The 15672-nt window shown below is 34.1% G+C and overlaps 2 protein-coding genes and 1 pseudogene across 3 annotated transcripts; 1 reads left to right on the plus strand and 2 right to left on the minus strand.

Annotated features, from left to right (window-relative positions):
- Positions 1 to 987: 987 nt before the first annotated feature.
- On the minus strand, positions 988 to 2514 carry LOC133789658 (G-type lectin S-receptor-like serine/threonine-protein kinase RLK1). Its single transcript, XM_062227439.1, has one exon. It carries the CDS (start codon positions 2512 to 2514, stop codon positions 988 to 990), a length of 1527 nt encoding a protein of 508 aa, XP_062083423.1.
- Positions 2515 to 2679: 165 nt separating this feature from the next.
- LOC133790323 (putative disease resistance protein At1g50180) lies at positions 2680 to 14595 on the minus strand. 2 transcript variants are annotated; one of them, XM_062227924.1, is made up of 4 exons: positions 14118 to 14595; positions 5455 to 6473; positions 3368 to 5112; positions 2740 to 3204 (listed from the first exon to the last, which is right to left on the minus strand). In XM_062227924.1, the coding sequence occupies exons 2-4, from the start codon at positions 6386 to 6388 to the stop codon at positions 3097 to 3099; spliced, it is 2787 nt and encodes a 928-aa protein (XP_062083908.1). In that variant the 5' UTR covers positions 6389 to 6473; positions 14118 to 14595; the 3' UTR covers positions 2740 to 3096. The 2 variants fall into 2 exon arrangements, with proteins under 2 accessions (XP_062083907.1, XP_062083908.1); XM_062227923.1 differs by lacking the exon at positions 14118 to 14595 and having other exon boundaries at positions 2680 to 3204; positions 5455 to 7036.
- On the plus strand, positions 14137 to 15663 carry LOC133789659 (pentatricopeptide repeat-containing protein At1g77360, mitochondrial-like; annotated as a pseudogene).
- Positions 15664 to 15672: the final 9 nt, after the last annotated feature.

Consider the following 15672-nt stretch of genomic DNA (forward strand, 5'->3'; position numbering starts at 1 on the left):
AATACACTTCTGACATTATTGACCGTGCTCGTCTTACAGATACAAAAGTAGTTCCCACTCCTTTTGAGCTCAATGTTCAGTATTCTCCTTCTGATGGCACTCCCTTGCATGATCCTACTTTGTATCGCACTATTGTTGGCAGTTTGGTTTATCTCACTATCACTCGCCCCGACATTGCATATGCTGTTCACATTGTTAGTCAATTTGTTGCCTCTCCTACTACTGTTCACTGGGCAGCTGTTCTTCGCATTTTGAGGTATCTTCGGGGTACTATCTTTCAAAGCCTTTTGTTTCCCTCCACTTCTTCCTTGGAGCTGCGTGCATACTCTGATGCTGATCATGGTCGTGATCCCACGGATCGGAAGTCTGTTACTGGTTTCTGTATCTTTTTGGGTGATTCTCTTATTTCTTGGAAAAGTAAGAAACAAACTGTTGTCTCCCAATCTTCCACTGAAGCAGAGTACCGCGCTATGTCATCTACTACCAAAGAAATTGTTTGGTTAAGATGGCTGCTTGTAGATATGGGTGCATGTCATTCTCAACCCACTCCTATGTATTGTGACAATCAGAGTGCCATCCAGATTGCTCACAACTCAGTTTTTCATGAACGCACCAAGCACATTGAGATTGATTGTCACTTCACTCGTCACCACCTGAAGCTTGGCACTATCACTTTGCCTTTTGTTCCTTCTTCTTTACAGATTGCTGACTTTTTTACTAAGTCTCATTCTATTTCTCGTTTTCAATTTCTAGTTGGCAAACTCTCGATGCTTATTGTTGCTGCATCGTGAGTTTGAGGGGGGGTGTTAGAGTTATTATTTGAAGGTATTTTAGTCTTTTCTTAATTATTGCTATTTTATATCTTTTGCCTTATATAAAAGGCTTGGCTTATAAGTTTTGTAACATAGAATACATTCTCTCTATTTTTGCAATACACTCTAGCCTCCCTTTTCTCTCTTCATCTTTTTGCTATCTCTCATTTGGGTTTTATGGATTGTGTCTTTGCATAATTATCACTTTGTAGCTATAGCATTGCAAATTCGATGCAGGATCATCTTGTGGAGATGGAGACCTTTCACTCTTCTTCTTGCGAGTGAACAAAATCCCCATACAAATTGCACCAAGTAACATTAAGTTAACACATACAGATCCACTTAATATTCCTAGTATAACATGGATCAAACCATTCTGGTTTTTCTTGATCACTTTCGGTACAAATAAAGTTGGAAAAGTAGAGTTAACCTTGAGAATTTTGATGAAAGCAATAGATGGATTAGTATTATCCACTCTCCCATTTGACAAAGGAAACCTCTTCTTCCAACAGGTACCTCCTCTGAGAACAGCAGCAACACATAAACAGTCATTCAAGCAAGAATCTTTGCAGGTTTCTCTAGTGGAAGATGATATTTTCATGTAATCAGCTGATCCCGGCCAACCACCATTCCTGAGCTCCACAACATCATATGCATCTTTCCCAGAACTAATTAGCTCATCTTCTTTGCAGCCTTGTATAAAATCTGGTTTACAACTTCCATAACTGTCATTAGGATTGATTAGAGAGTACCCTTCTAAGCATTCACACTTTGGTCTCTTATCTTCCTTGAGGCTGCAAATGGCATTATACCCACAAACTCCAATACCCGCTGAAACATAGGTTGAAAGGCAAATGTTATTTGGTATAGACCAAAGAGGTGTCCAACTTACATTGCTACTGAATTTCTTAGGATGAAAACATTGTGTGAAAACTCCATCAAAACTAACTGTTGCTCGAATGTAGTTGTCCCTTGGTGACACTACTCTTCCTTGTGTCAGATTGAACATCTCGCTATTCCCTATTGAAACATACAAGTAACCTGACTCATTGAAGACTGCCTGTGTGGTTGCAGTCATTGGATTAGATCTTCCACCAGTGATGTTACTTGCATAATAAGGTTCATTGGCCAAGTCAGAAGGCAAGTTTATTGTCTTGAGCACAACATTCCCATCTTTTCGTAAACAAAACTGGAACCTTCCTTTGGAAAAGTTAGTCTCTGATTGATGAGATGAAAGGACTTGTCCAATGTCCAATACTTGACTTGGCAAAACGGTATCAGTTGGATACTTAAAGCTTTCCCATAACTTCTCTGAGTAGTTATCTTCAATAATGAAGTTGCCTTCATCACTCATGACCCCACGAGCAGTGTCTCCAACAATGGACTCTGATTTCCATAGCTCTTGGCCTTGAGGATTAGTCAACAAAAGCCCATTTGCATGCCAAACTATGGTTTTGTCAGGTATGTTGGCATACCATATGCACACCAAGAAGAGGATATCATGATCTTGGTTTCTAAGCTGACGAAACCCGAAAGCAAAATCGCCATTCTGAGAGAGCCAAGGGGAAGAATTCTCTGCTGCAAAGAGGGAAGCTCCCAAGTTCACTTTGCCATTATTGGTTTGAGCAAAAACATAGTTTGTTGACAGAAAAAAGAGCAAGGGAATAAGAAGGAATGATACAAGTTGAGAAGACAGAGTCATTGATGTCCAAGCAAAGCAAATTAAGACAAGACAAGGATACATTCAACTTTGTCACTTGTTATGATTTGGGTCTCTTTATTTTTACTTTTATATTGAGTAATCGAGAGGAACATAATTAACTTAAGCGTGCATAAGAAGTTCAAATCACTGCGTGTTGTTTAGCTCAATGCATGTGTAGCTATTCAGAAATTAATTAGAGTCATGGTCGTAAAGGTTGAAATTTGTGTGTCACCAATCTCAAGTTAGAATATTAAATGACATACTGGATTAAATTATTATATTAAATGGCATATTAGGTATTAAAGGTTGACTCTTATAATTGTATTTTCTAATACAAGTGACTTGAAAGTATCAGGAAATAACGTATCTGATTTAGCCAGATTATTTGACACGGTAGGATTTAAGACTTACATACAAAGTACACCACATGTACATGGACACCACATATATCTTTAGCCTCTTCTTATCAGCTAAAGCATCAACTTCATAATCCACAAGAACATCCAATGACCCTTCTCTAAAACAATCATAAGCCCAAACTTATTCAACAACTAGTTTTGCGAGGAGAAAATACACACATAATTAAAACAAACAAAAACACAATCCAGATTTTATTGAACACGCTGGTAAACCAATCCTCCAAATGTTGATTTGATTGTATAGTTCAAAGACGATACCATTACACCCAATCTGCATTCATAGTAGTGCCATTACAGAAAATGGGTAAATAAGCAATAAATATATATATATATATATTTATATATATATATATATTTATATATATATATATATATACAGAAGAAAGGACTGGAACAAATGAGTTCAAAACTTGTAAAACTAGATAGAGATGTACCTCTATAACAGTTGATAAACACACGAGATGTGACGTGCTTGACTTTATTGAAATCCTCTCCTCCTTCCTCCATCCCTTTTTTGAATTTCTTAGGCATATGTGACGTGTAAGAATGTTTCTTAATCCATCTGGAACTCTCCTCAATCCCCTGCATTCTTCAATACGCAAATAGCCAAGTCTAGACAATGCACTCTCCTCCACCTTCCACTCTTTTAAGCGATATAGATTATTAAGCTCAAGAGATTCAAGTCGATTGAAACCTCCTCTTGAGCACACCATCTCATCCCCCATAAAGCTAAACCTACCAATGACAAGGACTCTTAATTTTGGTAGCTTTTCTAATGTTGGCATTGGATCATCCTCAAGTCTCAGATTAAACAATCTTAACTTTATAAGATTTGGGGAGAATTGGTTGACTTGTGGTAATCTTACTACAGACGAGTCCAGTCTAAGCTTATAAATTTGAGGACAGCTTAAAATCAAAGGAACAATATCTATCTTCACGTCATTAAAAATATCTGTCAGTCGTAATCGTAAAGACACAAGACGAGTGAATGTGAGAGTTTGGGGATTGTGTAAGAATGAGTCAAAATTTCCATCCACATGAATTGCTAATTTCTTGAGATTCTTCAGCTGTAGCAAATCACTCAGAACAAGATGCTTGGTACGAATACCTACCAATGTCTGTAATAAATTTCTAGACTTAGTTGACCTCAAGAATTCACCAATTCCTACGACCGTAGATTCACTATAAAAATATAGATGCCTCAACTGTTCCAACTTGCACATTGAATTTGGTATTTTATCATATACGGTACACACTCTCAAAGTTTGCAGGCATCTCCAATTCCCAAAATAAGAAGGAATCATTTTTATTAGGCTGTTAGGCATACTAAATAACCTTAGGTGGATAAGATTTCCAATTTCTTTAGGCAACGTGGTGGTTTGTATAAAATACGGGATGTCATCAATGATCAGAACTCTAAGCATCAGAAAGCGATTGCAGACAAGTCTCAATACTCCTTCGAACGCAATGCGATTGCAAACAGGTACAAAAAGGTACCTCAGAGAGCCATCTATATTTCGAACCATATGAACAAAAACATTATCAGTACTTTCACGAACACAATAAATGGCAAGTCTTCGTACATTTGTTATCGGGACAGTAGACACTGATTCAATTGGCTCTTCCACTTTATTCCTCAAATCCATAAAATGTAGAAAGTTTTCATCTCGAGCTTTAGACACGCACAAATCTCTCATGAGATCATGAATGCAAAATGATTTTATCCTTCCTGTTGAACTCATTTCTTTGACCTGAATCATGCTCCTCTCCACCAACTCACTTAAGCAATCATATGCCTCATCCTCCATGGTTTCCATACAACTTCCTCTTAATGATATAAAACCTTCTGCTATGAGTATAAGGCATAACTCTTTTACTCTTATCACAGCATCTTCAGCGTAGCGAGACAAGTACAAAAAACAAGGCTTCAAGTGACATGGTAACTCACTGTAACTCAAACCTAACACCCCCCAAACACTACGGTATTTTGAGTCTTCATGTTGTTCACCTTCACCTATGCAGCGCACTATGTTTCTTTTCATCTGCTCCCACTCATATATGGTGTGTTTCTTAGACAGAAGCCCAGCGAGCACGATGATGGCTAATGGCAAACCAGCGCACTTTTTAAGCATCTCAACCGCTAGTTCTTTCTTCCTTTCATTATCATCCGAGTCTGAATCTATATATCCAGTGAAAATGCACAAAAAGAATTATAATTAAACTAACGGAGTTAACTTGGGGCATGTATAGAGGCTTATATACTGCAAGATTGTCATTAAGACAAATGAATATTCTCAATTAAGAAAAAAGTTATCACACTAATGCTACCAGTTATTTCTCTATAGATAAAAGGAGGTACTAATATAATCATCGAAATAGGTAGCAACAATATTCCTATCAAACTTTTGGAAAACTAAACATTTCTCTGTTAAACACACTACCAACATATACAGAGCCTATGTATTACCAAATTCAAAAAGAATATTATGATCATTGAAATAAAAAGAGTGAAATATATTACTTGATGGATCCATTCCAGCACAGAAGTACTTTTTCTGAAACAGCTCCCAGCTCTCCTTGTCACTGAGAAAATGAGGTTCATGGATGAAACCACCTTGATCCACATGCAAAGCTACATCCTTATTCCGAGTGGTGAGTAAGATCTTGCTATCTGTGTCTCCTTGAGGGAATGCATGTTTTAGAAGATCCCAAGTTTTAGTGGTCCATATATCATCAAGGAGCACCAGACATTTCTTCTGTTTCTGAAAGTCGTGAAGCTGCTTGGCTAATTCAACATCACTTGTGGTTCTGATTTCTTCTCTTCTTTCCTTGTTTGTAGAAGTGAAAGCAAATAAAATTCCTTCCAAGACTTCACGAGTATTACATTGCTGAGATATTGAAGCCCAAGCATAACAATCAAAGTGAGTCCTGACTTGGGGATGTTGATAAACCTTTCTTGCAAGAGTGGTCTTCCCCAAACCACCCATCCCACACACAGAGATCACCTTATAAGGCTTATGAGGGTTCTTTTGTTCAGTCAAAAGGGCTACCAACTCTTCGATGTCTTTGTCGAATCCAACAACATGGTTGTCTTCAACATGAGAATAAGCTTGCCTCAACTGTCTTCGCTCTTGGACATTGCTTGAAGAAGCTTCTGCTGCCTGGTCCATTGATTTCTGCACTCCATATTTTTCTAATTCTGACGTCCAAGTATCAATGTTTGATGAGATCCCCTTTATCTTTGATCCAACTTTGTAGACATCAATAATGCGAGCTGACCATTTCAGTACACGTCTGATAGCTCCAACACCCTCATTATTAGCCACTCTGAAGACGTAAGTTTCAATAACATCCTCCAAGGCATAAGAATTTTCTCTGATTTGGACAACCAAAACGCTAACCCTCTCATCACCATTTCTAACACAAGCATCTGCGTCTTTTAAGAAAGCCCTCATACATTGCAGCTTGATCTTTGCATTCTCGACTTGGCCTTTGACTCCATACAAGAACTTGGCTTCATTAATTTGCAAGTCTCCAAGCCTTTTAATCACAAACGAAACAATAGCATCAACCATATCTTGTTCTGTAAATGAATTCTATGATCTTACAACAAAAAGGGATCTTTTAAGCATATATTTCCTCTCTCTAATTTCGATCATCGGTGCAAATGGCTTTAAAAAAAATTAAGCAATTTGTCGTTTGCTTTTGTTCGTGGTTGGTATATAGGTGTAGCTAAAGGTTGACAAACTCATATTACGTCAAAACTGTATTTTTTTACTTGAGTTACATCAAAACTAATTGACTTTAAATTGTTTAAAGCAAGTGGTGATTTGTTTATGGTTACTTCTAATTATTATTATTATTATTCAACAATGGCTTAATACATTTTTTCATCTAAGAAACGAAGACAATGTCGTTATTATAGAAATTTATCTTTCCCAACACCAAAGAATATCTTCTTCTAGATTAATATATAGGGAAATTTAGATATGGTAATATTCTTTTGTATTTTATTTCCAAAAAATGACGTGTACTTTTATTTTTTTTGTATGACTTTTTATTTTCTTATTTTATTTTTTGAGCACACGAAATTTCTGGACATCTTCCTTTATTATTTTTAATTAATGGCAATATTTAAATTTATATAAATATAATTATTAAATATCTATTCTTGCATTAAATATTAATAATAATATTTTATAATATTTGAATTTATATTAATATAAATATTTAATTGTAAAAAATTAAGATTATATATTATACATTATTATCATAACAATATTTTATAATATTTGAGTTTATATTAATATAATTATTAAATATTTAGTATTATATTTGTTGTCCGTATTTTCACCTCCGATACGTGGCAACCCCTAATGACTGGCTCGAACGTTCATAGACATCGTCGGGGCATGTTACTGCCCAAGGCCTCTAGTCGGAGCAAGGGTCCTCCTAGGTGAGACTTTGCCTTTGACAGTGGGTGCCTTAGTAGATTACTTCCCGAGGTTCGTCCTCGGAGCTGGAGGTTCTCCAGCTCGGATAGTTAAGGCGAAGGCTCTCGTCCCCCAATCATCTCCCATGTCCGAGGTTCTGGTTCTCGGACCTCAGATAGGGCGCAACGTGTCAGCAAATGCGGGTTTGCAGAGCCAGAGGATCGTCTGACAACATTCATAGGCGATCCGTCAACAGTGTTGTCGAGTGTACGACTCCACAATTCGCACTCCCACTACGCCGTCTGACATGGAGGTACTTACAGCTTGCCCTGACAGTACCAGGGGCATGTTCCCCATAAAGTAGGTACCTTTCTGCAGTGGGCCCCAAAAATCTTGCTTGGGCCGTGGTCTATTCAATGCAGCCCAATGCATTGAATATGTATTAATCGCCCAATAATGGGAAGAATGTGTATTTATTTCTGATGATTAGATTAGTATTAATTATCCCAGTCTCTATAAATAGAGCTGGGAGGCTCATTGTAAATGGTTCAGTTTTTTAGAGAGAAAAAGACCTGGTACTCAGAGCAACCTAAACACTGTCTGAGAATACTCCATTGAAGCTTGCCCTCACAAGCTTACAAACATTTTAATACCAAAGACTCGTGGACTAGGGTTCTTTTATAACATGAACCACGTAAAAATCCTTGTGTTCTATTCACTTATTTCTTTAATCTCTCTTCTTAGGGTTGATTGCGAAAAAGGCAGTCAACAGTATTATATATTATTATAATAATAATATTTTATAACATTTGAATTTGAATTTGAATTTGAATTTATATTAATATAAATATTAATTATGTAATCTTATATTAAATATTATTATAATAAAAGAAATTGACACTCCGTTTTTTATAAGTTAATTACAAAAATAATGTCTTTAATTTAATTTACAATAATACCATTTTTATAAGCTTTTTTGGTTTTTTTAGGTATCTTTATTGTCAGCTTTTTTTTTTTTTTTTTTCTTTTTCAACTTTATTTCTTTCTTTCTTTTCTTTTTAACTTAATTTTTTTTTTCGGCCACACCGCTAGTTGGTTGGGCTCAAAAATGGTACTATCACGGCCTACTCTTCAAAGTAATCATTTTGATATGTAAGAATCATATATTTTTTCGCAGTCACCGGAGAAGATGACTAAAATAAAAAACAACATTTTAGTATCTTTTTCATATTATGTTAACCAAAAAGTAACTAAATTGTAAACTTAAACAAAATTTAATATGCCAAAATTTGTATTCTTATTTTACATTTAAAATATACCATATAATATTTTAAACGACTTTAAATCTATTTTAGAAACATTTCAAGTAACTTTTTAAAAATAGATTCTTTAGAATATATTGTTTGATAACTCACTAAGTTTGTTGGTTGCTTTAAATTTGTAGCATACTTAAAAGTTTAGTCACATATCAAAAGGTAATCAATTAGTATTTTAAATGATTTTAAAAGCTTAAACTCACGAATAATATCATATTAAACATATAAATAATCTACTGTGAATTAGCAACAAATTGTTTTTTTTTTAAACTTAAATTTAAAATTCACGTATAATTTTTAATATTACATTAAACATATAATATATAACTTATTGTTGTCACTGTCAATTTCAAAAACTACAACAAACATAAATTTAAACAAAAATAAATAAATTATTTAATTAAAATAAGATATTTATTTTAAAATTTATGACATTAATATAAATTTAATAAAAATAATTAATAAATTTTATAAATAAAACTAACAAAACATGCATATTGCACGTTGGTTGTATATAGTATTATTTTTAAATGGGTCTATACATTTAGACATGTGTTTTGTCTTATTATTTATTTGGATCATGTATTTTGATAAATTACTTTTTGGATCTTATATTTTGTAAAATGGTTCAAATAGAACCCTAAACCCGATTTTGATCAAAGTTTTCTCAACTGAAATCACAAATAATTCACCAAACTAATAATTCAGAACAAAAATAAAATCATTCTGCTTTAAAACTGTGGTATTATATTCAATTTTTTGTTCATTGAAATTGAATTTAAGGGTCTATTTGAACTATTTTACAAAATATACCCCGTGAAGTAGAAATAATTACAATCCCCATCCCGCCTAAAATTCTAGGGATTCGTTGATAGTTAGAATAGATTCGTAGACCAGGTCGATTGATACGTTTTAAATTTAAAACAGTTCTAGATGGCCCTTTCCTATTCCTTCTATGTTGTAGGGTTAAAACCAAAAAGTATTTGTTGTTCTCCTGATGTTTCCTCATATTTTCAATAAAACCACATGACCGATCAATAGAAATACTCTAACACTCCACATTTGTCATATATTCCATACATCACACTGGATAAATATCATATTCATGGAATACGATTCACTTTCAAGATGCCTTGGTGGTGAAATGATAGACACGCGAGACTCAAAATCTCGTGCTAAAGAGCATGGAGGTTCGAGTCCTCTTCAAGGCATAATATTGAATATTGAGAATGCTCATTGAATTGGAATAAGTTCGGCAGCGGATCACGAAATCTTGGTGATCTTCTCTATCTAATGAATGGGGAGTCCGCTTTGAAATCGTCCGCCCTGCACCCACCCCCCGAGTATATGCTTCAACAGGAATCACACAAGGGTAGATCGATACAATAGAAACCTCTGGTAAAATGCCCAACAGGTAAGATCCAAAAATAAATTTTTTGGTAATCACATAAGATCCAAAAATAAATTTTTTAAAACATAGGATCCAAACAAGTAATCAGAAAAAACATCGGGTTTAAAAATGTATAAACCATTTTTAAATTGAAAGTTATCGTTAAATAATATTTTTTTTTGAGGTTTTTTAAAAAATATAGATTTTTTTTTTTTTGTATTTCTTTTTACCTTTTTACAGTTCCTGATTTTTTTAAAAGACTAAAACTCATACATCAAAAATGTTAAAAATTCACCCAATCTCTAAGCTTATTACTATATTTTCTTATTATTCTATTCTAAATTTTTTTAAAATCTATGACTTATTTTATCTTCTAGTGTGTTCAAATTATTATTAAATTTTGTAGTAGAGAATATATTTTACTTATATATCTCTTTTTAATTTTTTTTAATATTATTAATTACACTTGATAAAAAAAAATATTTAATCATTTATTACCCTATACTCTATCTTTCATATTTTTTCTCTATATATCATTTCTCACTTTTCTATTTTATCTTTCTACTTTTGGTATTTATTTAAAGAGATTTGTTGGCCCTTTTTCTTTTAAAATATGCATTGGATTTTTTTTACTCTTTTTATTTTGTTTAAAGCTTCACATTTGAAAGCTAATTTTTTTATTGAAGTTATTAGGATGATTTGGTTTTAATAAATTTTTTTTATCAAAATATTTTCAATTATAAGATTAATGTTATACCCAGATTTCGAGCTATGCTAAATATGACCTCGAAAGTTGGACTCGCAACAATGTAGTCAGAAGGTTTAAAGTATGCTCCAGGATTGAATATCGAGCCTGCAAGGTTCGATGCGACCTCGAATGGGACGACCTCGAAATGTTCACGATCTCGAAAGGTAGCTCCCTTAATACATCTATCTTCAGGAATGACCTCGGATCAGGGGGACTGAGCTCGGCGCACATGCAATCTCGAAAGCCATATGACCTCGAGAGATGTCTCTAGTTCGAAAGATGACGAGAAACCTGGGAAGCTAAGGCCTAGGAGAATATATGATAAAAGTCTTGAATATCTACAAGTGTTGTCCACAAGAGACGTGGTCCACATTTATTATTGTAAATCCTCTAGAATCGTGGGATATCATTTAATCAGTTATACGCCTCCTGATCTTCAGGAGACGTTTCCTTTTTTATCTGATTATTGGCATTCAAAGCCATTTATTTTATTTATACAAAAAGAGTAACTACCCAAAATATGTAGGATAGTATTCAGCAACCTTCTCTATAAATAGAGAGGCTATGCACCATTGTAAAAGACCGAAATTCTGAACCTGGAGAGAAAACTTTGAAGAATTCATGCTTAAAGAATTTTCAGAGATAATCTTGAGATTAATAACAAGAGACTCGTGGACTAGGCAGATTTAATTGCTGAACCACGTAAAAATCGTGTGTTTTTATTGTTTTATTTCATTTATTGTTTATGTGCTCTTCTTTCACTGTTTGACGAAAAATGGCGTCAATAATTAATTTATTGGTAGTTAGTAATGGAATGAGTTTAGAAAAACGAAGAATGTGGTCGAAAAACTGAGAAAGAAATAATATATTTGAAAATATTTTGACCAAACTCAGGTCTAAGGTACTCTTTTGATCCATTTTGCAAAATGCAAGATCTGAATTACCATTTAACAAAACACAGGGGCCGATCGCATATTCAAAAAAAAATACAAAGGTCAAATTGATATTTTCCCTTTAATATTTTATATTCCAAATCCAAATTATATATTTTTTAAAAGTTTTAATTTTACTTTTGTTGACTGCGTTTTTAGCCAACGACGTGAGCACGTCAATAACGACAAGCCTTCAAGAGAAATCAAAACGACAACAAACGATATAAACAAGAAAAGTAAATAACACAGGAGATTTTTATAGTGGTTCAGCTCCGATTGTCGGTAATAGCCTAATCCACTTAGAGTTGTGATTTATAAATCTATACTCAAGATCAGATGGACTATGCCAACTGAGTTTCTTCAGTATAAATTGTGAAAATACAAGAATTCTCTCTAATTTCAGCACTTTCTCTCTCTAGAATAGACAGACCCAATTTTCTCTCTCTAGAAAGAAGAAGCAGAAGAAGCCATTTCTCTCATCCCATAAGATCCCTATTTATAGGCCTGGGATCCTCAACTGATATCCCCTTATCATAGGGATATTTTATTATATTTATTACATTTATATTACAAATAAACATTCAAAATTCGAAATATAACAAACTCCCCTTTTGTGGGAAGAATGAGAGATTCCCGCGTATGTTGTTGAAGTTGTGTCTGACTTAGTCTCCTCTAGCTAGTTGGTCCACCTCTTACTCACTACCCATGCAAGTGCTGGTTGAACATGCATGGTGGTAGGACATGTTTTTGGTGGGTTGAACGTGCATGGTGGTAGGAGATGCACTTCTCTCCTCTAACATGCACTCTCCTCTAGCATGCCATGTTCCTCCTTGAACCAATCTCCTTGGCTTCTCCTCGGACCAAGGTGGTCCGAGGCAACCTCCTTGGCACCTCACCTTGAACAACATTGAGGCAACCTCACCTTGGACAACATTGAGGCAACCTCACCTTGGACAACATTGAGGCAACCTCACCTTGGACAACATTGAGGCAACCTCACCTTGGACAACATTGAGGCAACCTCCTTTAGCATCTCCCAAACATGTCCGATCGAACATTGTATAGACTTTCCTTATGAAAGTCTAAGTCTCCATTCTCTTGCATGAGACTCCTCCTCCTTAGCTATTTACCTTGGACACGTTCGAGCCAACACTTAGAAAACCGTGGGAGGCTTCCCTCCTACACACCCTTGGGGTCTCCTAGGACCACACCCTCCTTGGGGTCTCCTAGGACCATTCCCCTTAACTCTTCTAGAATGCACCTTCCTATTTTTTGGGTATAACAACTTTTAATATTGATAGATATTTATTTTATTTAATTCATTTCTCAACCTTATTATATGATGTTATGTTTTTAGAAAATAATGTATTTATTTTCGTTATTTAAGTTTTCTTTAATTTATTATGTTAAAAAAATGCAACTCTTCTTTAATTAAATGATATTTTAATTGAAAAAAAAACTATTTTCTTACAAGTGCTGAGCAGGTGGTATGTAAAAAAGTGTGAGTATAAATTTGGTCAACTTATACAAAAAAAAATTGATCAAGTTATTTTGTTTTTTTCTTTCTTACTATTCATTCATAGGTTATTTGGCATTTTGTGCACATTTTATATACTTATATATATTATTGTAAAATATAAATTGTAATATACTTATATACTCATAGATAATTACATTAAAGTACATTTTTTTTATTTTAATTATTATTTGTTGTTTATTTGATTAATGCTATTATTATAAATGCATTAACAATTATCATTAACTAAAATCACATAATATATAATAAAAAAAAACTAATATAATTAATCTATTAACAATTATAATCCAATTATTATGTGTAAAGTTTTTGCATAAATTTTGTGTCATTTCTAACAGTATTACACTATTTCTTAGTATATTTATTCTCTTTATTCAAGTTGATTAAAACGTATGAGTGAGTATTTCTTAGCATAAATGCGTCCTAAGTTTTACTTTATTTGGCAATTTAGTTCCTAAGAACAAAAACTTGGCAATTAAGTCCTTATTCTTATTTATTTATTTTTTTACAAAACTCTTAGTTTTTAAATGATTTTTTATTTATTTTCATATACAATATAATGTGTAAAAATATCAAAATTATCTATTAAAAAAAACTTAGATTTTAGTTAAAAATGAACTAAAGTGACTTAATAGTTGCTATTTTTGAAACGTAAGGACTTGATTACCAAAAAAAAATATTTATCAAGTACTAAATTAATATATAATAGTAGATTGACATGTATAATGTAACAAAGTGACAGTGAAGACAAAAAAGATAAGATAGCATAATTGAAATATATAAATATATATATATAAAGAGAGGAGAGAAGAGGGTAAAGTATATTACTTGTTGGATCGTTTCCAAAATGGAACTTGTTCTGAAACAGCTCCAAGCTCTCATTCTCGTCGAGACACTTAAGTTCATGAATCATACCATCTCGATCAGCATGCAAAGCTACACTCCTTATCCGAGTAGTGAGTAAAATCTTGCTGTCAGTTCCATCTTGAGGGAATGCAGCTTTTAGAGAATCCCAAGTTGAAGTAGTCCAACTTGGGATTACAACGTGGTGATCAGTAGCATGAGGTCAAAGGAATTGATCAACGTTGAAACATTCTGTATCATTATGAGAAAGTACACCAGAGCTCAGATAGTAGAGGAAGCTCTTTATACCTTTAATGTCATGGAGAAGTATGGTGTTGAACCCAATCTAACAGCTTTTAATGGGCTTCTGAGTGCTTTGTGAAAATCCAAGAATGTGAGAAAAGCTCAGGAGGATTTTGATGCTATGAAGGCTGGGTTTGAACCAGATTCGAAAACTTATAGCATTTTGATAGATGGGTGGGGGAAAGAACACAATTTGCCTAAAGCCAGAGAAGTTTTCAGAGATATGGTTGATATTGGTATCAGTCCTGATATTGTTACTTATGGTATAATGGTTGATGTTCTCTGTAAGGCTGGGAGAGTTGATGAAGCCATTGGAATTGTGAGAACAATGGATTCCAATGGTTGCAAACCGACTTCGTTTATTTACAGTGTTTTGGTTCACACATATGGGGTGGAGAACAGGATTGAAGATGCTGTGGATGCCTTTATGGAAATGGAAAGCAGGGGTGTTGAAGCAGATGTGGTTGTGTATAATGCTTTGATTGGTGCTTTCATTAAGGTGGACAGGTTCAAGAATGCTTATAGGGTGTTAAATGACATGGATTCAAAAGGGATAATGCCTAATTCAAGGACTTGTAATGTGATGTTAAATGGCTTGATTGGCAGAGGGAAGACAGAGGAGGCATTTAAGGTGTTTCGGAGGATGGTTAAGGTATGCGAGGCGGATTCAGACACTTACACGATGATGATAAAAATGTTTTGTGAGAAGGATGAGGTTGAGATGGCTCTGAAAGTGTGGAAATACATGAAGTTGAAGCGATTTGTTCCGAGTATGCATACTTTTTCGGTTCTAATAAATGGGTTGTGTGAGAAGGGTGATGCTACACAGGCCTGTGTTCTAATGGAGGAGATGACACATTTCAAATACAGGAGTGTGCATTTCTCTCAATAAAATAAATTTCAATTGCTTCTGAAAGATTAAGGCCAAACATGACACATTTCAAACTTTTTTTTATTTTTGGAAATTAAGATTGTAGTTTTAGTTTTAGGCCAAAAATTTAATTAACAAAATTATATTAGTGTCCATATTTCATTTTTTTTCCTTCTTCTGTTGTCTTCACAAAACCTATATCTGCTGCCAGATTTTTCCTTTTGAGACACAAACTTGGAGTATCTCTTATACCTACTCTAAGTTTGAGGAAAATTAGAAACAAAGTACACCACAAACTAATACCAGCCTTAGCAAAAAAATTGAAAAAGATAATGGAGTGTCAAGCATCAGAACAACCCTTCTCAT

This window comes from Humulus lupulus, chromosome 7, assembly GCF_963169125.1.
Source record: "Humulus lupulus chromosome 7, drHumLupu1.1, whole genome shotgun sequence".
Lineage (NCBI taxonomy): Eukaryota > Viridiplantae > Streptophyta > Magnoliopsida > Rosales > Cannabaceae > Humulus > Humulus lupulus.